The 27,658-nt window shown below is 42.7% G+C and overlaps 1 protein-coding gene across 1 annotated transcript; it reads right to left on the reverse strand.

Annotated features, from left to right (window-relative positions):
• Positions 1 to 1,800: 1,800 nt before the first annotated feature.
• On the reverse strand, positions 1,801 to 26,726 carry LOC100767739 (acyl-coenzyme A synthetase ACSM1, mitochondrial-like). Its single transcript, XM_035441307.1, is given in 13 exon segments — positions 1,801 to 1,887; positions 3,460 to 3,579; positions 4,831 to 4,930; positions 6,371 to 6,498; positions 8,760 to 8,861; positions 9,342 to 9,422; positions 12,054 to 12,177; positions 13,991 to 14,070; positions 15,419 to 15,599; positions 16,643 to 16,765; positions 18,223 to 18,430; positions 21,023 to 21,233; positions 26,535 to 26,726. Coding segments are annotated over 13 exon segments (1,737 nt in total).
• Between the last annotated feature and the right edge of the window lie 932 nt (positions 26,727 to 27,658).

The following is a 27,658-nucleotide window of genomic DNA, read 5'->3' on the forward strand; positions in this document are numbered from 1 at the left end:
TCTTGTCCATTTTCTTAGGAATAATTCTTGCTGGGACCATACTTTAGCATGTTATAATTCTAAATTTAAAATGTATGCAGAGCTTGTTTTTTTTTTTTTTTTGACCCATTTGCAAGCACTGTTTCCTGGCTTAGTACCCTCTCTATCATCTTCATTCCCATGGCATAGAAGAAGAAGCAGGCTCAGGGACAGGAATTGTAGCTATGCAGAAAATGGCTCAGAGACACTTATGCCTATGGTGTGGGGGAGTCTTGTAAGGAAGAGGACTAGGAAAGACGCTCTGCTTATAGCCAAGATTCAATGGCTGGACACTGACCTGAATGCAAGGCTAAGCCAGTGTCCTTGTTTGCAGCCCAGTCCCTCTGTTTGTCACTTGTGTGGTTAGTCATTACTATAATGACAATTATATCATCTAATAATTCTGACAGGTTATAGGTAATAGAGAGCACCATTATATTCCTAAGTAGGGCCCTGGGGGCACATTTTTATCTTGGCTTATAAATCTGAACCAAAAACTACACCTCTCACTGTACTCCTACCACATGTCCCTGCCCACAAGGCCACCCTAATTAGACACTCTATCGGGATCCAGCTGTAACCCTACAGAATACCTTGCAAAAGGGTCAATGTCCAGCACTGTATTTAGAATCCAGATGACACCACTTTTAGTAAGAGTCTAAAGGCACCATGTCACACAAGAAATCATGGGGCTGTGGAGGTGTCCCCAAGTAAGGCTGGGGTTGCTGTGTGTTCTGCTTGGCTCTGTGCTTGCTGAATTGTTCATTCCTGTGAGTGTGTGTATCTACCCAAGAATCAGGCAGATGTTGAAGGGAATCTCTCAATATTGACTCCCCTTTAAGGTAAGATAAAAGAAGAAAATATATTCTTTCCCGAAACCTCCCCTGACTAAGGACATTTCTGCTTATGCTCTTCTTAACCTGTAGTTATACCAGATGGTTCTACCACAGACCTCAAGGTCTTAAGTGACAGAGAATTCACAGAACTCAAAACCAGTGGGGAAACCGGCTTTGGGTCCCTAGAGGACTGATAGTGAGAAAAGAGGGACTATCTGTAGAGGGATCTTGACTGGAGTCCTGGGTCATGGCAGTGAGTGGGATGCCTGGGGGATCGTGTTCTTGTTCTTGGGGGAAGGGATACATATGGTTCTCTGAGATGAAAGCTTGGGATTAAGGCTCTGAGGTCCCTGGGCAGGGGTAGAGAATACCTACATGATTCCTGGGTTCCTGGAAGCTGGGCTTCTCACTCACTCATAGTAAATTTAAGTTAGGAAACAGCAGCAGAAGCAGCATTGCTTGGGACTAGAGCAAAAAAGATACTGGACTCATCCAAAGTAGGAGGGACAGGATGGTTTGGCTGGTAAGTGTTGCCACCAAGCTGAAGCTGAGCTCAGTGGACTTCCTTCTGGCCTGGGTCTCCTCTCTGTACCTCCATGTTCTGGCTGTTGAATGCATGTTCAGGCTCCTGTAGAAGCTGCTGTCAAAAGGGAAAGTCTAACCTTGGGGTGTCTCAGATTGACAAGTAGGGAAGACTATGGAGGGAAGGTATCCATCCATAGAATGAGTGACCACACAGGGTGCTCTTCAGGTTAGTATTTTAATGCCCACAAAACCAGTTTGAGAGTTCATTGTGGCCATCTAAAGGACAAACGACTTCGAGGAAGGGTGGCAACTGAATTTGAAAACATAAGCTTTCCTCTTCCAAACTTACCCTTGCTACTCCCACCCCCAAAAGCCAAAGATTTGTGTCAGGTCACAGGGATGATGATCTTGGGTTGGTTGCTCATCTCTGACTGAACTCCTTCATTCGAAGTTCCTTCCTTCTGATTTTGCCTGTGACGGTTTTGGGCAGTTCTGTAACAAACTCCACCTGGTAGAGAAGAAAGTCATCTTAACTAAGGGCTGCTATGGTTTCCTTCCAGTTCCCACGCCCTGCTTCCCTCCACAGGCTGACACCTGAGGTGACCTTCATGGGCTCCACTGATTCCTGAAGGAGGGTATAGTCATGTAACTTGTTTTGCCCCATGAATTGTGAGTGAAACTGGAACATGTCCTCTCCAGGCAGAGGAGTTTGGAGCCAGCCACTAATATCTTTTGTCTTTTATGGGATAAGACAGGAGCCTCTGTGGCCTCCCCATTCCAGGATGAGGGATGTGGGGCAGAGGTTATAGAAGAGCCATGACAGACGTGAACAAGAGACCTTCAGCGCTATCAACCTCCATAGCATGGGGGCAGTGTGCTATAGTTAGATGTAACCCTCTCTAGTAGGAAGTAAGGTCTTCTGACCCCTGTAAGAGAGCCTTGACTAATGAAGAAGGCTGGTTTTGCTATCACACATACTTTTGAGTTTCAGCACTCTTACTGAGTGCAACCTCAGGCAACTTGAACCTCAGCTTCGTCTCTATAAAACATGAGTACATGCTCTTGGACTGTGGAAAGGCTTGACTAACAGTGCACTGGGGCCAGAGCCAGGCACACACAGTAAGCATTCTGGTACATGATACATGTTAGCCCTGCAGCTGCCTGACATGTATGCCTTTATGAACATGAGATGGTGCAGGCATGCATGACAGCAGAAGAAAACAATGACTTTCTGACAGGCAAGTCTCTTATTTTAAACCAGTAGGGCAATACTAAGCATTTCCTTTCATACTCTGCCTTTTCTCTCAATATACAAGCAAGGCATTTTGTGCCAAAAGGAAAATAATCTGAAACTGGACATGATGGTAAATGCCTGTGATCCTGACACTCAGAAAGCTGAGGCAGGAGGGTTGTGAGATTGAGGCCATTCTGGCTATGTAATGAGTTTTAGACCAGCGTGGGTTACACAAAGAGACACTGTCTCTAAAAATAATTAAAAAAGACAAAAACATAATATAGCAGAATGTGATATGAAACAAAATAAAAAAAACTTTACCACCTGCTTAAATTACAGGACAATTTTCAATTTTGTGACTAAATCATTTCAGTATTATTGGATATATTTTGCATGCTGCACATGGCCCTTGAAACAAATGTAACAAAATAATATTATATGTTCTAAGAATAAATATTTTGTTTCTTTTTGATATATATATATATATATATATATATATATATATTATATATATATTTATTGGTGTTGAAATATAGGGTTTATTTCTTACTATGAATCACATTAAAAACCCTGAAAAGTATCAAGTTTGATTTCTTCTTAAATTTTACAGGATAATAAGTAACATTAAAAATACATTTTTGGGTACTTTCCTGGTCTTTTTCTTTTGGTTAATGTGCATCAGTGAGTTCATTACTGGCACAGGGTAGAGATTCCCCAAGAAACAAAACCTCTTGGCTGACTGAACTGTCCCCCACCCTACCATGGCTGCCCTTTGAGAGGTGAAGTAGCCAGCTGGAGCTGAGAAACTGTTGAAGTCACTGGCTGGGTCCATCCAGCTGGGCTCACCTTCCTGGGGTACTTGTATGGTGCTGTCACTGACTTCACATGCTGCTGTAGCTCTTTGGTAAGCTGTTCCTGATCGTGTGACAGGAACTCTGGGGTCAGGACAATAAACGCCTTCACCACCTGCAGAATGGGAGTGGAGGTTCAGATGCTTGCCAACTCACAGAGCTTGCTAAACAATGTTTATTGAATGGACAAATTCATGTTAGGCTTGAGTTGATGTTTGAGACTAGGTTACGTGGAAATGGAGAGGGCCAGGTTCAAATCTGTGTCCTTCCTATTTCCACTGCATGCCTTGGAAAAAAAAAATACCTGGCCTCTCCTCACCTTAACTTCCTTCTCTGTGAGTAGGTACAATAGGAGTTCATTCCTCTAAGGGTTTTGTAAAAATTCCATGAGAACACAGAGTATGTATGAAACACATGACCTGTATGAATTTGTTATTACTACCATCACCATTATTAATATCAAATATGTATTTACTGTGTACACCCTCCTTTGTCTGGAACTCAATGGGCAATAATAATTATAATAATAAATCAAAACAGCAATGATTGTTATTAACAATGTTTGATAATTTATTTTACACTATTAGTTATATCCCCACTTACTTGCACAAGTCCTGGTACACAGAAGTGTCCAATAGACATTGTTGAGCTAATGAACACATGCTCTGGAGCTTGCATTTGCACACACACACACACATACACACACACACACATACACACACACACACCTGTGTGTGTGTGTGTGTGTTATTGTAACTTCTCTGCAGTGATGGACTGTTACAAGTAACTGTAAGCTAAAATAAACCCTTTCTTCCCTTGGATTTTTGGTCAGGTTATTTTACCACAGCAACAAAAAGGAAACTGAATTACTGATGGAGCTATCCTGAGGTGGGGAACCTGCATTTAAATGCACTGCACTGTTTTCTGACTTACTTTATTCACTGCAGGACTTAGGCAAGCTACCTAAACTCCCTGTGCCTTTCTTGTAACGAAAATGTGAGATGAGTCCTTGGGGTACTGGGTTTTGATTTACTCATATTATTATTATTATTATTATTATTATTATTATTATTATTATTATTATTATTATTATTATTATTATTATTATTATTATTATTTTGCCACATCTCAAGCTTCAGGCTATTGGGTTTCCTGAGAGTGAAATGATTTGGCACAGGGCAGGTTGCGCAATAGCAACTTTTTTCAGTGGCCGAGGACACAGTGCCCTCTGGTGCCCATACTGTGTAAGTGCACAAGCACGTCATCTTTCCCTCCTAGATTCCCAATTTATGCTAAGGTCTTGGAAGTTCCCCCACCCTTATCTCTTCAGTCCCTGTATGCAACGCAGCTTCTGTGTTCTCCTTACCTCTCCTCGATTTGGGTCCGGGCTGCTCACTACTGCTGACTCCGCCACAGCCGGGTGTTCTGCCAAGGCGTTCTCCACCTCTGTAGGCCCGATGCGGTACCTGGAGAAGCAACTGTTCTGAGCAGACACCAGGGCTACAGAGAACTAAGTCTTACACCTTGTACTTCGAGGGTCACATGGCCACTTGACACCGAGGGTGGAGGTCATAGACAGTCAGACAGTCAAGACTAGTATTTTGGAACCCCCAAATGGAGTTTCTAATATTAAAACTATCTGGCTCAGGTGTTCCTGGGGATGGTCTACTTTGTGCTTCTGATGAGGGAGGTAGAAGAGTGATGGCTCTTTGCAGAGCTCTCGGCGTTTATTCCAAGCAGCTTCCCTCAGCATCAGAGCCATCGAGATCCTCAAATCGTGTCCTAGCAAATGCTGTGTTCTCTTCCCTCATCTCAGTGTGCTATTTTATCTTTTAGATCCCCTTACCTCTTTCCTTCCTTCCTTCCTTCCTTCCTTCCTTCCTTCCTTCCTTCCTTCCTCCCTCCCTCTTTCCCTCCCTCCTTCCCTCTCTTTCTTTCTTGATGGGGAATGTACTGTGTATGTTTATCTTATTGATTGTTAAATAAAATACTGTTTGGCCAATGAGACAGCAAGTTAGGACTAGCAGTCAAAGAGGATTCTGGGAAATGTAGTAGAGAAGTGCTGACCCAGGCAGGAAGTGACATAGCAAGGAGACTCATATTTAAGCGAAGGAGAAACAGGAAGGGTCCTCTTTTCCCCTCTGCTCCTGCTCCAGCAGCACAATGTGATCCACCGGCAAGGAGGGACGCCAATAAGGCGTCTGATAAGTCTTATAAAATATATAGGTTTATGATAGTTAAGACTGAGCTAACAGATGAGAATCCTAGTCATTGGCCAAGCAGCATTGCACCTAATACAAGTTTCTGTGTATTCATTTGGGCCCTAACTTGGGCGGGCGGCTGGCATAAAGCTAACGTGGCGGTGGGGCTCAGGCGGCTGCTCAGGCGGCTTTTGGCAGAAAGATTTATCTTTCTTCCTTCCTTTCTTTCTTTCTTTCTTTCTTTCTTTCTTTCTTTCTTTCTTTCTTTCTTTCTGTCCTGGTTCTAGGAATTGAACCTAGGCCCTCACACATGGAAGCCAATGCCTTTATCACTAAAGGGTATCCCCAGGTCCCCTTTACAGTTTTGAGATAGATAGGGTTTTAGTAAGTTGTTTAGGCTGGCCTTGGACTTAGGATTCTTTTGCCGAAGCCTTCTGAATATCTGGGATTATAGGCCTGTGTCACTACACTCTTGGCTCCTCCTCGTAACTATATGTTTTACTCTACCCCTTGAACTTCACTGCAATTAAATCTTTTGTCTACAAGGATGGTGGAAGTGACCAGGCATCCAGGTATTAGCATATCCCAAACATGGCTCTGTTCAGGCTGAGGGTCCCATCACCAAGGCATGAGGAATGTCAGGCAGGCAAGGTGCCATGAAGCTTTGAGGGTGTAGAGAGCTAGCCCAGGCCCCACATCACCTACCCAGAAGCATTGATGATTTCGTCACCCCTGCCCAAGAACCAGATGTAGCCATCATCATCAACAGTTGCTTTGTCCCCACTGTTGTAAAAGTCCCCACATTCCACTTCGGCTGTCATCTGCGGGTCATTCTGCAAAGAGAATGAAGTGCCTTTGTTGAAGGTAGTGAAATCAGAGTTGAGCTTGGGGTCACGTCTGGGTTTGAATTCTGCACCTGGAACCTGGACAGGTTCACACACTGGGCTATATCCACCCATGGGTACCATTAGGCTCATATTTAAAACACAGCATCTTGTGTGGAACTCTCTCCCAGATTAAAGTTCCCATTCTAGTGAGAACACTGGCTTTATTCAGCTCAACATGTGCAATGCTGGGGCAGCCGAGGAGGGGCAGCAGCCACGAGTGAGGGGATTCCCTTCGCCAAGTGCTACCTAATCTGATCCTCATGTGAGTCCCATGAAGCAGGTTCTTCATAACATAAGCTTTCCTATGATAACACAGAACAATGCAAAGTAGGAAGAATAATAAGAATATGAAACAATACAAAGAAATCCCATATGTCCTTTAGTTTCCTCCAGTGCTAATGTCTTACAAAGCCATTGTTCAGTTGTTCAATATTCCAATCAGGATACAGGCATTGATCCAACCTCTAATCTCTCTTAGATTTCCTGAGGTTTAATCGTGTGTGTGTGTGTGTGTGTGTGTGTGTGTGTGTGTGTGTGTGTGGGTACGTGCGTGTGTGTGCACGTGCACTATGTAGTTTGCTCACAGGCATGGATTCCTCACCCTACCATAGCAGTGCCATTGCCAGGAGGTGCTTCACAAGGCTTTTGTAAGTACTCTCACCCTCCTCTGCTCCACCTTTCTCCCTTTACTAGCTCTAACCCCTTAACAACAGCTCATCTCTAGTTTTTTTTTTTTTCTGGCACATAATAATTGAGTGTATGTGTGGGCAACAAGGTGATAACTCAACACATATATAATGGGTAAAGATCCAATATGGAAAAACAACTAAGTTAAAAAATTCACCAGAAGGTTTAAAAACATATTAAAATGGACAGAAAGAACCAGGGAACTGAAAAATATAGCAGTTGAAAAAAAATAAATTCCCAAGAGAAAAGAAATAAGGTAGCAAAGTGAGCAGAGCCTAAAGCACTTGTAGGACATACCAAATCCACCAAAGATGCACTGTCAGAGCCCCAGAAGGAGGGGAGGGGTTGGGACGATGTTCAAATACAGAAAGGCAGAAAAAGCTTCCAAACTTGAGATAAGTGAAACAAGATGTGTCACATGATCTCATGAATATGAATTTTCTGAAATAGGCAAATACAAAAAGTCGGAAAGGGGCTGAGAGGTAAGCAGACCCTGAGGGTGAGGGGTAGGCTGTGGGTGTTACTGTGCAACGAGTACAGAAGTTCTGTCTAGTGTATATTTTCTAGAGACAGATGATGTGAGGGTTTCACTCTGTCATGAATTCTTTAAATGCCACTAACGTGCACTTTTGAAAATGGAGGAGTGAATTTTATATTCTATTTTACATCAAAACAAACAAACAAACAACAAAAAACCAGGTCTCATTGGAAGAGTCCTTATAGTATGGCCTCCAGGGGGCACTGCTTTATGTGATAGTTACCAAAACAAGTTCATGGCTCTTGGTCTTAATTCTCAGAAACAAAACTCTAAGAGGTAGAAAAGGAAAATTAAAGCACACACATATTATATGATATATATATGATACCTAGGTTTGGGAATCACGGATGTGCATGTATGTGTGATTCTTAGAACTGCCTATTGGAATAACTTGGGATTTATAAAAAAAAACATCCACAGGAATGGCCCTTGAGGCCATGGGGTGAAGACAACCATCGAATCAGGTGAAGAATGTTTGCAGAAAGGAGATGGGGTCTGAGGAGAGTGGCAGTCTGGTCACCCCTCCATGGTCTGTCTTGGGGATCACTTCTAACCAGGATGGCCAGAGTGTGTTTGATAGGGAGCTTCAGCAGGTTTGCTTATAGCTCAACCCAGCTTTTTGCAGTCCTCAATTTCTCACTTAGGTTATGACACCTAAAAGATGCAGACTCTAGACCTGCTGTGCACATTTGGCATGGGCAGGACATGCATCACTTCCAGGTTCCCCTCAGCAAAGGGACGATTGGGCTTATCGGAGGCCCAGTCTGGTGATTCTGAGGTCCATCTTCCTCTTCCCCAATCATTTAGCTCTTAAATCCCAAGTGGGCTAGGTCAGAAGGGCTTTGACAATGTACCGAGAGCCTAGTGTGTAGTTAAAATAGGCTTCTTCGGGATGGAGTGAAGAGAAGATGACTTGAAGAAGTCTTGGGGTGCAAAACAACCTCTATACATTCTTGAGGTAGGATGGGTGAGATGCCATTACCTCATACTCCACAAAGAGACCTAGAGGTCTGGTAGGCTTGATCCTGATGCCAAGGTATCCTTCAGTGTTGGGTGGGAGGATGTTGCCCTTTTCATCGATGATCTGGAACAAGAAGTCTTTGAATCCCACATTGAATGAATTGCTCAGCCCTATGTGCCACTGACTGGCTCACCACAAGAAATTATAGAATAAATGGAAATCAATCATGAAGAAACTGTCAGAAAAGAGAATAAAACTGTCAAATTATTTGAAATCAGTAAATATGGAGCCCAAGACCTGGGGCTCTTTGTTTCATGGGAATGTAGATGTTACTGCTGTGTCTTCAAACTGGAAGGTTACCTGCGGGTATTATTTATTCTTCTTTCCCACACACCATGTGAGCTGCATCTCTCTTCCAGGTGAGCTACATTAGTACCCACAGTAATGCTCTTCCCACCTGAAGCTCCCACAGGAAACCAGGGGAGAACAGGAGGCAGGGAGCAGGGAGACAAGGGGGTGGCTGGTTCTACTATCTGCTGTCACACATGGGTCCAAACCCACCTGAGCTATAAAGCCTTCCCCATCAACACCCTAAGACCAGACCTGGACGTTGAAGGGTAATACAGGCTTTCCCATGGAGCCTATCTTGATCTTCATTTCCCGGAAGACAGCACAGCTTATTCCCTGTTCACAAAAGAAGACCAAGGTTGTATAAAGCAGGGTCACACACATGAACTCTGATAGAGGCCATTTGATTGAGAATAGGATTCAGGCTCAAGGCATTGACTCAACTCTATTCAGTGGACACTTGTTATTCCCAGCATGGCTTGGATCTGTATTACATGTAGGGATGATAGATTCTAGTGACTGAGGAGAAGGTAGACACAAAAGGAGGCTGTGACACATCAGGTGGAGTGTGGAATGCCTACCAGGGATGTGTTGGTTTGCCCACAGGAAGGCTGTGACCATACATATTGTATAGACCATATATATCCACTAAGTTATTGGATAGTGATAGGAATCCTGCTTCAGCAACTTGGGAATAGGTTGAGATGGTTTAGATTTTTATGCCATTTCCTCTGCCAATACCCATTGACCCCACCTGTCTTCCCAGTGAATTTGATTCTTCTATGTAGTTCTTTGTCATTCTATTTTGAGCACTCTGTATTAAATATGCCTGTCTCCTTCTTTGCCAAAAAGAGACAATGGACACACTTATTTCTAGTTGTTCTTGAACATGTATGGGAACCACTACCCCCTTTTTTCTTGGTGTTTTTTCATTAGTAAATTCTTTTCTTTTCTTAGTTCAAATTAGGAACAAGCTTGCTTCACATGTCAATCCCTTCTCCCTCTCCCTCTCCCTCCCCTCCCCCCAACATCTCACCTGCCACTAGCCATCCCCTCTCCACTCCCCAGGCAGGGTAAGGCCCTCAAAATGGGCTCCCCAAAGTCTACCACATCATCCTGGGCCAGGCCTAGGCCCTTCCCCATGTGTTCAGGTTTCTTGGTGTTTTGAGATAAGGTCTTTTTTATTGTACCTATAGTGAGTTCCAACTGGCCTTGAACTTGTGATTTGCTGCTTAGTCTCTTAAGTGACAGGCTATGGGCACACACAATACACATGACTCTGTGGGGGAACTTTTTACACAGTGTGCGGCACATACCAAACACCCAGTGAAAGACTATTAATAAGTATTATTATTCAGAACCCAAGAAGAGTCCATGGAACATTCTTTTCCTGTGGTATTTTCTCCACACAGTACTTTTGTGCAGTTCAAGTTCACAAGCATTATGACTATTATTTGGTTGTTTGTTTCCCTTTGTGGATAGCAAGAATCCCCAAAGTAGAGACTGTCCATTCACTTATGTACACCTAGAATCTGGCACAATACCTACCTAAAATACACAATGACCATAGTAACTTTGGTGGGAACTATGGGTTTAGTATTGTGGCCAGAACTTAATGTATGTTGAATTATCAATAGTGGCATTATAATAATATCTGCTTCAGAAAGGAGGATTTTAACACTCAGAAAGATTGATCCATAGGCCTATGGTCTTGGTGTTTATAATGGACAGAGCAAAGCTCCTGGGTGAGGAAGTTCTTCACATCTGGTGTCCCATTGTTCTCACTGTAGGTCAGTGAGGCCATCACTGTCACTGTAGGTGAGGGATGGAGGACATTTTGCTCTCACTGTAGGTCAATGAGGCCATCGCTGTCAGTGTAGGTGGGGAAGGGAAGCTGTTGCTTTCATTGTAGGTAAGGGAGAGAGAGGACATCACTCTCACTGTAGGTAAGGGAGGCCATTGCTCTCACTGTAGGTCAGTGAGGGGGGCATGAGTGAGTGGAGAATGTGGCGTACTTGGAGGAAGAAAGCACCATCTGTGCAGAGGGACTGGAGCCACCAGTGAGGCATGTTGCTCTCACCCACCCTTCTCCTTGTCTCTGTGTAAACTGGGAGCCATTCAACTATAGGTCCAGAGTCAGAACAATTTTTCAGGTTGGAAGCAAATCAACTCACTGACTTGTTGGTTTGTCTTGGTAAAAACAGCAGATAAGCACATGAAAAACATCTAAATAGTCAATGTATTATAGGGCATGAAGTGGCAGATGTACCTGCATTAGTTCAAGGGATACTGGGCAGTGGCTCTATCCAGCCATTAGACACTAATGAAAAAGTATTGGAATGGAAGACTGACGAAGTCCTTGAGATTCAGGAGGTGCATGATACCTGACCATCTGCTAGCTCAGTGATACTCTAAGATATCATTAAGTGTGTGCCTGTGTATGTGTGCAGGAGTGTGAATGAGTGCATGTGGCATATACAGAAAGACTTTGCTTCCTCATCTACTACCACTACAGTCTCATAATTTAACCTGGATTGTTCTCCTCAGCATCCAGACATGAACTTTGAAAGTCAGCTCCCAATCACCTCTTCATGCAGCTACTCTAGAATGTGATGGTGGAATTGGCAGGATATGTGGCAGGAGAGATGATTCTTTCCACACTCCACCCCCCCCCCCACCACACGAATGTGGTTCCCCTGGGCTAATAATCCCAGGCACAGTGTGAAAGTGTCTTTTTAAGTTTTGCCCAACAGCTTTCAGTTCATTGGTTTCTCAATGAGTTGATAAGCTGTACATTTTCCCCCTGCAAATTTGGGATAAATTATCCCTGAACCTTAAAGCCCTTTATTGGTTTTGAGCGGTGCTGTACACAGAAGACCTTAGCACACACTGGGTCATGGGCGACCCATTGACTGTGCTCTGTAGCTGAGTCCATCAAGATGATGCAGAAGGGGCCTGTTTACCTACCGTTTCTGACTGTCCGTAGACCTCATGAATGAGAAGGCCTGTCCTTTGCTTCCATTGCTTGTATTCCTCAGGCAGTAGGCTCTCCCCACCAGTGCTGCAATGCTCCACAGTGGGGAACCTGAGACTTAGGGGAAGACAAATATGTCAGCCTTGGATGCCTTGCTGGGAATATAAAGCATCAAGAGCTTATGGTTTGTCATTTCAGATCACTCATCTGTCTGCGTGCTCACTTTTAAATCCACCTTCTGTCGTTTTACTGATGGTCCCAGCCAGATGGATGCCGCACTGTTTCCACAAGTCCCCGTTAATATTTCTGACAGGGAGTGAGTGGGTGATGCTGAAGATGTTGGGTCCTATCAATGATGTTTTGGTTATGTTCGGATGTAACAAGGAAACAAGAATACTCATAAGAACTCACACTAGAAAATCTTCCTATGGGTCTAAGAGGGACAACTTTATAGACCATAAGTGGTGAGGGATGAGACCCCAAGGGACACTTGGGTGTAGCAGAGATATACTGCCTTTTGTGAGGGAAGGGCTGTGCTATCTGAGGACATTTTCTATTTCTGTGTGGAGGCTGAAAGTTAGGGTTGGAAAAGGCTTGAGTAGGACATCAAGGCAGGGCCATTTGTAGGAAAATACAGAAAGGTAACAGGAAACAGAATTCGACAGAGACCAGAAATCGAGAGAGGGGGAATTTCAGGGCAGAGCTTTAGGGGAACACTTACATGAGATACAATCTCTATCTCATTTCTCTCTAGAATGCCCCTAGAGGGACTCCACAAAATAATAATTGAATTCTCTGAAGAAAATGGGAGGGAAATGACTGACGTTTTGTTCAGCTGGCTCAGTTTGGAGCCTAGCCTTCTGTTGGGGTTAGGAGAGGTAGTGGAATTGGAGTTTCTAGAATATATGCACATGCCCACAGTTTTCAAAGAAAAGATTTCAAGTTAGCTAAAGACCAACCCCCAAATACCAGGAAGTGAAAAGTAAAACTCCAATAAGACAACACCACACACACACTGGGTTGACAAATATTAACCGACAGGAGAAAATGGTGAAAATGATATGAAATAATGGGAATTCTTCAGTCTTGACAAAGAGCAAAATATGGTTTAATACTTTGGAAAATATTGAAACTGTCTATTGTGACCTAGGTGCCTGTGCCCTAGAAAAACATCAGAAAGCCTATTTTATCTTCATCTGGGTTGTGGTGCCACAGTTAAGTGCAACACTGGTCGCCAATAGCTCCAGGCAAAGGCTACCCACATCTTCATTAGGGTAGGATGATCAAAGAAATTGAGATACTTTCATAAAGCAGGGTATTACGTAGCAATGAAGATAAACTAACCATAAAAATGCACAGCATGAATATATCACACGTACATGATCTTGGAAAAGGAAGCCAGAGGCCACAGGATTGTATTGTATAAATAAAAGTTAAAAAGCATGAAAAGCAGACCCATTTTCTCAGGAATATTTCCTTAGTTGCTATCAAGGAAAACAGAGGACTGATCACCAAGAAAACAGACAGTGGTTTTATTTAGGGGACACAGGAGGCACATTGATGTATCTGAGGCATTGACAAAGTTCTATTTTTCTGACTCAGGCATGTGATTGCATAGGTATTTTCAATTGTTCATTAACCTGTACATTTTCAAAATAGGCAGTTTTGTATTTTTGTTTTTGTTTTGTCACAAATAATATACCTACACATGTGAAGTGAACAAACCTATACAGGGCTGGGTCTTGAACTAACCAATTAGACTGATAATTATTACTAAATACACACACACACACACACACACACACACACACACACACACACACACACACACACACTAAAAAATAAATAGAGGAAAACCAAACCATGGCACATCAGATTTTTTAAAATCCTAACCAAAGATTTCTATTATCAGTCAATGAATGCTACATACTTGGCAATTTTCTGCTGAAGAATCATTCAATACACGGCTGGTGCTGCAAGGCATTGAGTGATGGGGTATTTGAACAGTACCTGGAAATGAAGAGATTGGGAATTTTATTTTTGAAGCTAAGGTTAAAAACATCAGCCCATTATCATCCATTAGGTTATGACCTCTCTTCCATGAAAGTCTACTTATTTTTGTGTGAATTCCTTTACTACATGCACACTAGGCATGGATTTCATACATGACATGTGTCAGGTACTTTTGGGAGCAAATGCAAAAAAGAGTGAAGTAACATGCTAGACAATAGAAATGGTATATCCTAACAGAGGAGATGAAAAAAAACATGCGTGATAAGGTTTTTGGTAGATGTCATTAGGGAAATATAGAGTTCTGTCAAGTACATAGCGGAGGGCAATAGATTGGGTGGGTACTCCAAGGAACTCATGGAGGAGATGGCATTTAGTAGGGCATTTATGAAATGAACACGGTGTCTACAGAGAGGTGGAGTTGCTCATGAAATGAGGACAGAGAATTCATAGGATAAAGTCTCAGGAGCTGAACAAACAATTCTCTCTCTTTCTTTCTCTCTCTCTCTCTCTCTCTCTCTCTCTCTCTCTGTGTGTGTGTGTGTGTGTGTGTGTGTGTGTGTGTGTGTGTGTGTGTGTTATAGATATTCTATTTGGACTGATTGGAAAGTCACAGTATTTCATTCTTTGTACTTTTACCAATTGTGAGTGTCTGTATTGATGGCCCCTACAGTCATGCATACATCGGCTGTACTAATTGGACTGGATGGGTTAAAAAAAAAAAAAGAGTACACATGGTTGGGAGACAGAAGTGGTGAAAGACATTGAAGGAATTGGAAGGTAGGCAGCAGGAGCTGGATTTGACCAAACTACATTATGTACATGTATGATGTTATCAAACAACAAATAAAAGTATATTTCAAAGCTTTCTTAAAAAGGAAGCTAAGGTTACGACTGGTGACTAACATGCCAATTGCTATCAAAGGTGGAGTAAGAAGCTGGTCTTGTCATATTATAAGGGCTTAATTTTGACACTTTGTTGTAAGAAGTAACATCCCTACCCCATTCCCCACACCTGCTAGTTGGCCCTAGCAGGGCCGGAGCCAGAGATTTGGGCTTATCTTTCTTGCTTTAGTTTCTCAACATGCATATTATGGGGTTCCTACCCACAATATCTGATCTATAGATCCATGGAATAGCTAAAAAGATGTGTTTTATTCTAGCTCACATTGTGATCCTGATACTGTGACTCTGATTCAGTGTCCCACTTGGTGAGATGCTCAAGACCAGGATTGCTTTAATTACTCAGCCTTCTTGGGTTTACCTGAGTCTTTCTCAGATGGGCCCAGCTTTGGGGAACATGCATATCCTCTGAGAGGTTTCAATTCTGGGAAGTTGGTCTTCTTACCTCTACAATGACATTAGGGTCGAACTGAGGAAGGTGGTGGATGAATACTGTAGATCCTGATGCCCATGGTTCTATCAGGCACCCCACGGTAGCCAAAATCCATCCTGGGTCAGACATACACCACAAGATGTCAGATGTCTTCAGGCCAAACACTTTCCTGCTAACTCCAAAAGACAATGGTCTCAGCTGTGCCACCAAGGAGGCATGTTGGGGGCTTGGAGCAATCCAGGTGAGGAACCACCACTCTCCCTCATTTCACATGATTTGTGTTGGGGCTCCAGAGCACCACAGATGCCCCTCCATGTCATGCTTCCAGGACACCGAGACTAATTCTCTGCTAATGAATGACCCATCAGACCTTCACTAGAAAAGTTGGGGCAGAGTCTTCTGCTGCCTTGCTGGGTCTGAACCAGTCACTGATATAACACTTGGTGATTCTGGAAGCATCTATATGGCACAGTGACAGTGGTGGTATGGCACAATGAAAACCTAATGTAAACAGAACAGTTTGAAGCCTAACCCTGGACTACTCTAGCTATTACTCTTTGGCTTAGTGCTTGGTTTGGGCTTTCCATCCTTTGCAACGAGGAGGCAATTAGTCAAAGGGCAATGACAAGGAGATGAAGAGGAGGGGTTCTCGTTTGTCTGCCTGCTCTTGCTTCTGTTCCAGCTAATAAGTCAAAGAGCAGTGCTCAGTCTGTTCTAAATACTATGAGGAAGCAGGAAGGGGTGGAGACAGTCGGTTTAAGACTTTTGAAATGATTCACCAAAGCTTAGTTTGAGCCTCCATGTATTTTTGTTCAAAGTCAGAGCTGGTGACCTATTGGAGCTAGGTTCCAGGCATTCCATTAGTGAGAAATGCCATGTCTGTTTTTCCCATACTAGTGAAAGGAGTGGACTCACAAGACAAGCATCTGTTACCCACTGTCAGAGACACAATGTTTTGTTACTTGCATAGCTTACAGAATACCCACCCCCGATGAGAGTGCTCAACAAAAATCCAAAGGAGTCCCTTGTGTCACCCTGGGTCTATGTCAGCTAGCATTCAAAATCCCAGACTTTCATCTCCCAGACCCTCTGAGGTCGAACCAGAGAACAAGATGGGGACACTTCCATTCAGAATGCCATCTCCTCAACATGCCCATGTGCACACACCCCTTGCTTTATAGCTGGACCCAAGCTTCTAAATAGGTGCTCTTTCCCTACCATGAAGGGATACAGGACCGGAAGGCAAGTCCCTGGTCATGCTTTGCCATCTTGGGGAAACCTGTGGTCCCACTGGTGAAGAAGATGGCCAAGGGATCCTTCATCTTTGACTTAATACAGGTGTGGTTTGGGGATACTGATCTGCAAAGAGAGTTAAGGCAAAAGAAGAAAAATCACACTTTTGTTTTCCCATCTTCTGATGGAGCAACATGAAGCATTGAGTGGGGAACCTGGAAATCTGCAAGGCTGGAGGACAAACTGGTGTTACCACTGGCAGGCATCAGCCTGACTGTGGGATGACTTGGACAACTGGGCTGGTGTGTTTTTAGTTGAAAAATGAGAAGAATGTACGGACTAAGAAGTTACAGAACACTTAGCTAGCACTGTCTATACTGCAGCTCATTCTAAGTGAGTCAGGAATGGGAACTCATTCAGTGCTCCCAACAGGGAACTGTGTCCCTTCTGTCTCTTGGTTCTTGGGGCATCTTCCTAATGGATCTTCCTTCTCTGATTGTAAAGCCAATCTGTCTATTTTATTTGTTTTAATCCGAAAATAACCTTAATGTTGAGGAAACACCAGCACTGCTGTCTGTGCTAATTAAGACAGGGGACCACATTGACTCTGGGTAATCTGAATGATTTCCCAAACATTTTCTTGGTTTTAAACTGTTTTCAGTAATGTCTCTGGTTTTGTGAGAGGTCATTTCCTTTTACTATTGAAACAAATGGCTTTTAAACATGGAAGTGTTACTCCCAAGAAGCAAGCCTCACATGGTTCCTGCTGTGCTGTGAGTATTGTGGAATACATCTGAATGCTCCCAGGAGGTTTTCCTGGGATGAAAGGAGTCTTTCTCTAGTCCTACCTAAAGGCTTGCTGGTAAGGTGTCCCTAGTGGTACCCAGGAGAGGGAGAGTCTTTGCCCCTAAAGCTGCTGTCCCACTGTTCCATTGCAATTAGAAATTCAGTTTATTATTCTTATTCTTGTTTTTGAGAAATGATTTCACTGTGTAACCCTGGCTGTCCTGGAACATGCTATGTAGATCAGTCTGATTGAACCCACAGAGATCCACCTGCCCCAGACTGCTAAACACTCAAAGTCGTGCAATACCCACCAAGTTCAAGTTGTTTTGAAGCTTCACATTTTACCTCAGAAATTTATTTTCATTGAACTCCTTCATATATGTGTTAATACACACATATGTATGTACGTGTGTATGTATGTATGTATGTATGTATGTATGTATGTATGTATGTATGTATGTATAAGGGTTACCTATCTACACAGAATATGCAACACACTTGTCCCTGACTTTATAATCCTCCTTTGCTTGGCCTCATGGATGAGTGTACATTAATGACAAAACATGTAAGTTCAATATCCTGATTTTACAAAGCACCAAGGGCCAAGAAAACCAAGGGAAGAGAAGCAAGAAGCCCAGGGTTTCATAGCAGGTGGATGGCATGGCTAGGAAGAGAGTTTCTAGTATCCAGTCCTTTGGGCTTCCTGTACTAGTTACTTGTCTCCCAGTGTTTGGGCATAGATGGTCTCCTTCCTTAGTCTATATTCAGAAACTGAGATTATCAGACCAGAAACTCACTTAATTAGTGACTGGAAGTTGAGCCACCCTTCATGGCTATGATCAGACACCACCAGCTTGGTTTTCAGGGCAGGACACTCAGAAGCCACAGAGTCCACCTCTGGGACAAGACTTCCTGTGGTCACAATGGCTTTGGCTTGAGACCTTTGTAGTCGATAGAGGATATCCTTGGCTTTCAGCTGGATAGTCCCAGGCATGAAGACAATCCCTGGGGGTGAGAAAGGATGGTTTGCTATCACATCCACAGACTTAGGCCTGGCTCATCAGCTGAAAATTCCCACAATACCATGAAAACTATGATCCACAGACCACCAGTCTCCACACCATGGGGAATACAGAATCTTACATCCTGTGCCAAATCTGCTCAGTTAGAATCTGAACCTTAATAAGATCTCCAACTAATTTCTCTGAACATAAAGATTATAGGCTCTTCCTTATTCCTTTCTAGAGGAGTCCAAACAGAGGATAGATGGATCCTGGTTTGCACACACTTAGGACATATCAGGTAATAGTACCTGTGAGGACTATTATTGATGCTTAGGACTGGCTGCTGCATCTCAGTACTCCCTGCCCCATTTCCTCTTCCTCCCCATTAGTCTCTTGAAGTCATCTTGAATGTCTTTTGTTCCTTTTACTTCAAATTTAGCCACATTGTCCAGTGAACATTCCTATGTTCTCTTTATCAATACCAACACAGCCACTTCCAGTGAGTTCAAACCTGGTTGTTCTACTGAAATCACATCCTCCTTAGACACCCTTCTGCACCTCAAATCCACAAAGCACAGGCCATTTCCCTCCACATTTCTTCTCTGCATGAACATCTGTGCCTTCTCTTTCTATGGAGGTACCCTACTCCCTATTCTGACATTGAAGTCCATTCTTTATCTTCCCTTCTTTCTCTTTATTTTCCTCTTTCAAAATGGCTGTGTGCGTACATGCATGTGTGTGTACATGTGTGTGTACATGTGGAAGTATATGTGTGCATAAATGTGTGTGCATGTATGCATATGTTCATGTGGGGTTGGGGGTGGGCCTGCATGTGTGTGTGTGCACATTTTCCTGCATGTGTATGTTTGCACAAGCACACTAGCCCTGACTAGTGAGTAGTCTTTGCATGAGGGGAACCCATTATTGGACCACCTTTCTTTGCTTCTAACCTTTTTAATTCTCACATCAGAGGACTCAGCTATAGTTTTGGGCTTCTCACTAGCCATGTCTTAGTTCTATTGATGCATAGTTTTTCTTTTCTATATTATCTCTGCCTTTGATATTAATTCTTGATCCTGTATTACATTCTGCTAGATAATGAAAGAGACAGAAGAATAGGGAAAGGAAAAAGGGGAGAAAGAAAACATTTTACAGGAATATACATGAGGAGATGAGAAAGGTGATTGCAAGAAGAGCATCCGTGTGTCCTGCCAGTCTGCATATGGAGTATCCCCCTAAAGGCTCATATGTTGTAGGCTTCATCCTCAGCTGGTAGAGCCAGTGTTAAAAGGCATTTGGATCACAAGGGCTGTGAGCTAATCAATGATTAATGTATAGATGGACCATAATAAAATGAACTGTTGGGAGGTGGTGGTGGGGGTGGGTCTTTGTTGAAATAAGTCATTGAAGGTTATCTTGTTCCTGGTTTCTTCCAGACTCTGTGTTTTGCTTCCTGGATACATGAGGTGGAATACTTTGTTCCAGCACATTAGCCCATAATTATTTGCCTCACCTTGGGCAGCAATGGAACCAGGCAGCCATGAGTGAAATCATGAGACAAGGACATTTCTACCTTTAACTTGATGTTTCCGCAACTATTGGTAACAACAATGAAAGTCTAAAATACAAAGCCCCATGTGGATTCTGAATTATACATAAATATGGATAAGTAATTTAAAAGGAAGGGAAATCTTTACATGAAATTTTAATTAATAACTTGTAGATGATATGATACAAATGAAAACTCTGCCCATAAGCCTACCATAGTAGTATTCAGTACAGTTAAGAGCTATGGATGCAGAGCCAAACCATATAAAAGCCTCCTGGGGAAAGATTCACATCATCATCATCATGCAAAAGGGACCAGGTAAATAGTGCCTGGCTTGATGATGAAATATTCATCACAGATGCTGGAGGATGTCCACTCCACAGGTACTCTAACCTAGTTTTGTAGGATTGCCGTTAAATGCAGTTAAGCTGAAGAGAACTACAAAGAAAGAATCTTCACTCCAAAAAGTGAGCTGCATTCTGCCAAATAACTGGCTTGGATGCTTCAAAAATGTTGCCATGCAGAAAAGTCTGAAACATTGTAGATTAAAGGGGGTGGAGGAGATCTGAGAACTACATAAAATGCACAATTCAGTACTGGATTTAAAGAGAAGTTGGCTCTGAAAGATATTATTGTTTGGATAATAGAAGAATGTTGGCTACAAATGTGCATGGGTAACTGTAGTGCACTGATGTTAGCCTCTGGGTTGTAACTCCCCTTTGAGTTTGTGAAGAGAACTTCTTTGGTTTTAGTAGATTTTTATGCTCCTGTGCTCATGGGTACTTACCTGGTGCTTGTAGGTCTCATAATATCTACAACAGATTCCTGAAAGAGGAAGGGTGGGGTGCATAATATTAAGTTTAGAGCATATTAACGCCAGTGTGTCAGGTAAAGAGAAAGTGTGAGAGTATATGCGAGTGGGAGAAAGAGATAGACCTAAGGAAATGTTTTGTCTCCAACTGAGGTGTCCATCCTCAGAGGGAGGCAAGGAGTCTTCCTCTATCCCAGCCCTCAGGTCCAATGAGTTCCACATGAATCACTGACCTGTTCGAAAGCAGCCCACTGTCACCAGCCACCACTCGGGCACTCGAGGCAGAATCAAGGCCAGGCGATCTCCCTGCTGCAGGCCACAAGTCTGCTCAAAGACATTGGCAGCACGGCGGGTTAAGTCCCTCAGTTCTTGGAAGCTCCACTTTATTTCATCTCCTTGGCCATTCACCCACCATAGGGCTGGACCTGGGCCTCTCTTGCCCTCCTAGTTAAGATTACATACCAAGTGTCACTTCCTGCTTCCAAGGAAAAGGACAATCTACTTCCATAGCCATTTTCCAGTGTGAGCCTAGCACAGTGAGATCTTATCTTAAGACATTAACAGACTCCAGAGAAGTAAGAAATTAGACTGGGTACTACCCTGAATCACTTATGACCCTGAATACCCTTCAAGCTTCCCACTGAAGACGAACAAATCCCCTTCTTCATATGTCTGTTCTAGGTTCATATAGACCAGTGGTTCTCAACCTGTGGGTCATGAGCATTGGAAAATACATATTTTTGGTGGTCTTAGGAACTGAGACACTGTTCAGTAGCAAAATTACAGTTATGAAGTAGCAACAAGAATAAATTTATGGTTGGGGGTTCCTAAGATCATTGGAAATATAAGCTTTCTGATGGTTGCTACCCACAGGCTGAGAACTGATATAGACAGGGTTCTTCTCTTCATTACAGTTTTCCCATCTATGAAATGGGGACAACAATATTTTCTAAATAACTTTAGATAAGTAAACCATATTAACCATGTTTAGCACAAAGTAGTTTCCCAACAAAACAGTATTGTAACAAAAGAAAAGAGGCTAAAGTAGTTGCTAAATGTTTAGGTAATCTTTTAAAATTAAGGTATTACTAGAGGTTAGGGAGGGAGCATGTCCTTGTTTGCTCACAGAAACATCAAATAAATAATAAAAAATTGATCAAAGTAGCTTTGTGAGAACTCTAGAACCCAGTGAAGAGTCTGTAACAATTTAGCAGCTGCCCACAGTTAAAGCCACACACCGGATGTGGGGCATTTTGTGGCATTCTTTCTTGCTCTTGCTCCTGAGCCTGTGGTGTGCTGTGGCACAATCAAGGGGAAACCATCCCATCCTGGCTCATGGAAAAGATTGGAACTTGTTTGCAGTGTCCTAGCCAGTGTCAAGAGACACTGGGCAAACTGCTTTGTCTCCTGCCTGATCTGAAGGTCACAGGGGAACAGCATCATAGTTTGACTCTTCAGTTGACTATCTCTGTACCACCAGCACAGTCTATGGTGTGTAAAAACTTGTGGGCACCAAGGGCCAAAAAGTTATGGAGGAAGGAACTCAACAGAATTGTCAAGGCCCTGAGAAGAAGCACAGGTAAATTCCTAAAAGGAAGTGGGGTTAGGAACATTGGCCACATAAATGTGAAAATTGGCACAGTGTAGGGGACACACAAATAGGACCAGGGAAGACAAATTCAGAAAGGCTTGAGATGAAATTAAGCCCCAACCTGACCACATTTGTGACGGTCTTCACCTACATGAGTTAGTGTATATGACTGGAAAAAAATGGGTTTCCCCCAACTTGCCAAAGTTTCAACCAACAACACAGCATACAAAAGAATAGAGATGCTGCCTAGTCAAAGGGACAAAATAGATCCCCAAAAACAGAAGCCCAGGCTGAATGGACTTTAGTTATTAGACAAAGATATTTTTAACATCTGTGCCAAATTTTCTCAAACAGTTAAAGAAAAACCCAAAGATGAAAAGAAGAACAGAAACACTCCATATGAATCAAACGCCAGTATCAATAGAGGAGTAACCTTCTAAAAGAGAGATAAGTTAAATTCTAGGACCAAAAACATAGTTATTGAATGGGCATGTGCTAGGGCTTCAACAGGAGATGCAAACAGGTAGAAGAAAGAATGAAAAGATAAATATAGGTCATTTGAAATTGAAGAGAAAAAATGAAGAAAACTGTAGTTTCCAGACCCATATACATATTCTGGGAATTTCAGTGGGAGACAGCCATTCAGCTTGTTGGAAGAGACAATAGCCCCAAACTGCTGGGTATGAGAAAAGATGAGTGTCATCTAATACAAACAGCTCAACAACTCCAGGAGAAGCCCAAAGAGACCTGTGTGAATTGTAATTCAAATGCTAAGGCCAGAATCATGGAAGTGATCTTGAGTGCCCAAAAGCAAAGTAACTCATTGTGTTCAAGAAACCTTCAAGGAGACTGCCAGTCAAGTTCTCAGTAGACCTTTTGCAAGGTGGGAGGAGATGAGATCATATATTTGAAGTGCTGAGAGAGAGAAAATAACAGCAATAACCACCAATTACTTAACATTTCTTTTCAAATGTGAGGGAGAAATTAAGATATTCACAGACAATTCAAACTGGAGGGAATTTATCACCACCAGACTTGCCTTACAAAAATTGAGGCTGGCTTTCATGGCATACACCTTTAATCCCAGCAGATGCAGACAGCTCTCTGTGAGTTTGAGGCCAGTCTGGTCTACAGAGCTAGTTCCAGGACAGCTAGGACTGTTACACAGAAAAACCCTGTCTCAAAAAATAAACAAAAAACCAAAACAAAAAAAGAAATTACCTTGAAATGAGAGGAACTGGAAATTAACAAACATGAAAACACAATGTTTTCTTATAAATATGGTGACATGTATGAATATGATACCATTATTGTTATACTTTTGGCTTGTAACTCCACTATTATTTAAAATAACTTAATACAATTATTTAGTCATTTGTGGGTGCATCTGTGTGTGTGTGCATGAGTGTGTGCACATGTGTGTGTGCCTGCAGGTGTATGCTTATGGACATCCATGCCACAGCATGCGTGCAAATACCAGAGGACAACTTTTGGAGTTGATGCTCTCCTTCTGCCAGGTGGCCCCTGAGGAGTGTTGTCAGGCCTGGCAGCAGCAAGTACCCTTACCTGCTGAACCATCTCACTGGCCTCTACTTTTATTCTCTAGTTATATTTAAAAGACAATGATAAGCCCACATTAAAGTGTACATTGTGAGAAGATAGAAGTTGTGACATCGGGATTGTAAAGTTGGGGTTGAATGGAATAGGGCTGTAGAGGAGTAGGCTTTCTTTCTTAGGTGACTGAGGATAAACTGTTGAAGTTAAAAATAGACTCTTGTTGCTACAGAATATTATATGCAATCCTCATGGTAAGCACAAGGAAAATATCTCTAGAATACATGCAAGGGGAAATGAAAAAAGAAAATCACACATGTTGCCATGGAAACTCAATATAAAGTAATGGGATAGATTGAAGAAAGAAACAGAAAATGGCAGGAAAAATGAAGTGTTATCTATCTCATTTACTGTCTTATCGCCTCGTTGGGCACTCATCACATCTTATTTCTATGAATAAACTAATCAGTGAAGTGTATAAGAGACAGAATGGAAACAAGTTGATGTGAGTGTGATCTCAGAAATATATTTGGGGACTGTTTCAGGACTTATTAATATATATATATATATATAATATGTATATATACATATACTAACTATATATATATATATATTACCTGAGGATTCGATAGTAATATACCTTTTATTTCCAAGAACAACCAGGCTTACACATTGGTAGTCTTAGTGAGTAACTGTATCGCACTGTAATCTATCTAGCTTACTGCTTAATTTTGTTTTTTTTCCTAATGAATTATTTGCCAAAATCCCAGATGATTTCACATGAGTACATTATATTTCCATCTTATATCTTACAAATTAAATGTGCTGAAAATGAGTGAAGTAAACAGTGGCATTCAGGCAGTACTGCTGATTGAACCAGGGGCCCGTTTCTGAGTGACGCTTGCTGGTGAGTCATAAGAGGTGGCACAGAAAGCAGAGACCTTCACAGGAGCACCAGTCAGGAAGGACCCAAAGCTAACCCATCCTCAAGTTTTTACTGAGTGACTACTATGTATGAAGCACCACATGTCACTACAGGCTAACAGTGAATGGGTCTGGGCTCCTAATCATGAGTGAGACAGTTGTAAACATTGAAGCAGACAGATCCCAGATATTGGAAATGAATATTATCAAAATGGGGTGCTTTTAAATGGGGTTGTGGGTATTGGAGATACAGATGAAGTGGCAATGGCTGACTATGGTGTTATGAAATCCAGTCATCCTGGACTTTTCTACAGGAAGATTTACTTGTTTTTTTTTTTAATCCTATAAGCTGGTTATGAACTCACTAACCAGAACTTTATGGAGTGCATGTGGAATAAGCTAATACTGCTGTCTCCTCGTTACCACTTTCTTTTTTTTTCCCCAACCTATCTCATGCTCTCAATGTTCTTAGCTAGACTTATGGTCTCAGCAATGAAGAACCCCATCTATTTCTGAAGCAGAGATGCTCTGGCCTCTCAGAGAGGGAGACTAGGCTAAAGGTTGGATTGTGGAATCAGTCAGCCTGGATCCAAATCTTGCTCCCCTGTTTGTTAGATAGGGAGGAGGTTCCAGCAGGTCACTTAAATTCTCAGGTCTCCAGTTTCCTGATCTGGAAAAACGGGAAGAGCAGAAGATCAAAGGTAGAATGGCTGACATAGAACATAAGCATGTTCTCCACGACAGAGGACTGTATTTTTCTTGGTACTGTCATGAAAGTTCTGAGAGAAGATGGCAGAGGACGCATGTTGACCTTGAATAGTAACCTTTGAGTGCATGCTCATGGGGAACTTAACATTTATAGCTACTCCCCAACTTCATCTCAGGTGAATTGTCTCTGTACAAAGATCGGGTGCTGCAGGGCTTGTCAACTAGGGCTGGGTGGCTCAAAACTTCACATCTGTTTACAGCAGGTCCCAGTCCCACTCCTACTTCTCTATCCACCTGTGTCTTTGCAAAAGACAAGCCAAGGGGGATTTTCTGTAGAGGGACGTGATGCTGCTGCAGGCCACTGAAACTGCCTCTCTGGAAAACCCTAAAGCCATTCTCAAGAATGTAGGTGACATGAGGGATCTCAGGGAGACTTGCCGCATTCATAGGATGACAGGTGATTCGATTTAGATAAATCCAGTAGCCGCTCCTGTGCACATTCTGAAAGCCTGTCCCCTCTCTAGGCATGGCTTCCAGACCAGTCCAAGTGTGATGAACTGAACAGTTCTACTCTCTCACTAACTGAAGGTGAGAACTCAGACCTCCGCAAACCTGCCAATTAGAACTTTGCACTAGATTGTAGTTATGGAAGAATAAACATTCACCAGATAATTTTACCCATGGTACAAGTGAGTTTTAAAAATAAATCACCCCAATTTCACAGGAAAACAAACAAGCAAGCAAACAAACAAGTCCACTGAAGCTCAGAGAAGTGGGAAAATACCCAGACTAGGAATCAAGCCCTCAGATGTAAGCTTTTCCAACCACACAGCTGTCTTGAAGAAGCCATGGGATCCTCTGTATCTCTGGATAATCCATATATCTCTCCATCTCTCTTTACCTAGTTAGAGCAAGATAAAGCCAAGATGACACTGCTGTTTCCATGCTCCATCACCATGCCCTCTTACCTCCTCCATTTGAGCCCAGTAGTCCAGCACATCGCTTGCAAAGTTAAATTCCTCAGGTGAGTCATAGTCATTCCATCTTTGAGTTTCAACTCTTGATGTAGATATGCTGCACTGATGAGAAGGTTTGGGGAAGAAGCTGTGGAAGAATTTGTAGATGCCCCATGGGATCTGGAACTTCTTCAGGCACTGCATATTGAGGTGGTTCTCTGGTATGAAACATAGAACCTTCAAGTCACTGTCTGCCTTGAGAAGAGATGGGTTACACACCAATCACCCCGCAGGAGCTTTCTCCATATAGTGTTGATATGTGGTTCTGATCCATTGCTAGAATTACCTCTTGCTCATGATGGGGATTTCTCTACCCAGCTGAATGACAAAATTCCAGCGAATGGCTGTAGCTGGTAGTATGCTTGATTGGGACACATTCTGGGAGTTCTCTTGCAACTCTCTCTGATTTGATTCCAGGGTGGTAGCTATGTGGCCATCCTGTTTGCAAATCCTGTTCCATGGGACAAGTTAACTTTACTCTGGAGACCTTTCTTTTTGTGTAGGCTAATCTTGTAGTTTCTATGGAAACTGTCATATCTTCATCTAAATCCCACCCCCAAAAGCTGATGATGGGTCAAAATCTCAATAGTCATCGATGTGATTTTTTAAACACAAGCTAGGGCAATCACAGTCCCTCTCAAAATTTTGTGTGTGTGTGTGTGTGTGTGTGTGTGTGTGTGTGTGTGTGTGTGTGTGTGTGTGTATGCGCGCGCGCGCGCGCGCGCGCGCGCTCGGGCACGTGCATGTGTGCCTGCCTGCCTGCCTGTCTGTCTAACAGTATGTTTGGTACCAAAGAGTAGCTCAGACTGTCTCCTATTGGAATAGTCATAAAGTGAAAAGTTAGGAGAAATTCCTGAGGTTATGATTACTACATGTGAAATAAATGAAGCTGATACCCAGAGATATGGAAATGAGGGTAGCTCCCTCATCTCCTCCTGCCCTTCTGCCTTTCTGCCATTCTGAGCTTCCCCTGGGTTTTGTGGGTTTCCCTAGGGATTCCTACAGCCACACACCCATCCTCAGAGCAAACAATGCTAGTGTCTTAGCACCTTCCTGCTGACACTGCGAAGCTCTAA

Source organism: Cricetulus griseus, chromosome 3, assembly GCF_003668045.3.
Source record: "Cricetulus griseus strain 17A/GY chromosome 3, alternate assembly CriGri-PICRH-1.0, whole genome shotgun sequence".
Classification (NCBI taxonomy): Eukaryota; Metazoa; Chordata; class Mammalia; order Rodentia; family Cricetidae; genus Cricetulus; species Cricetulus griseus.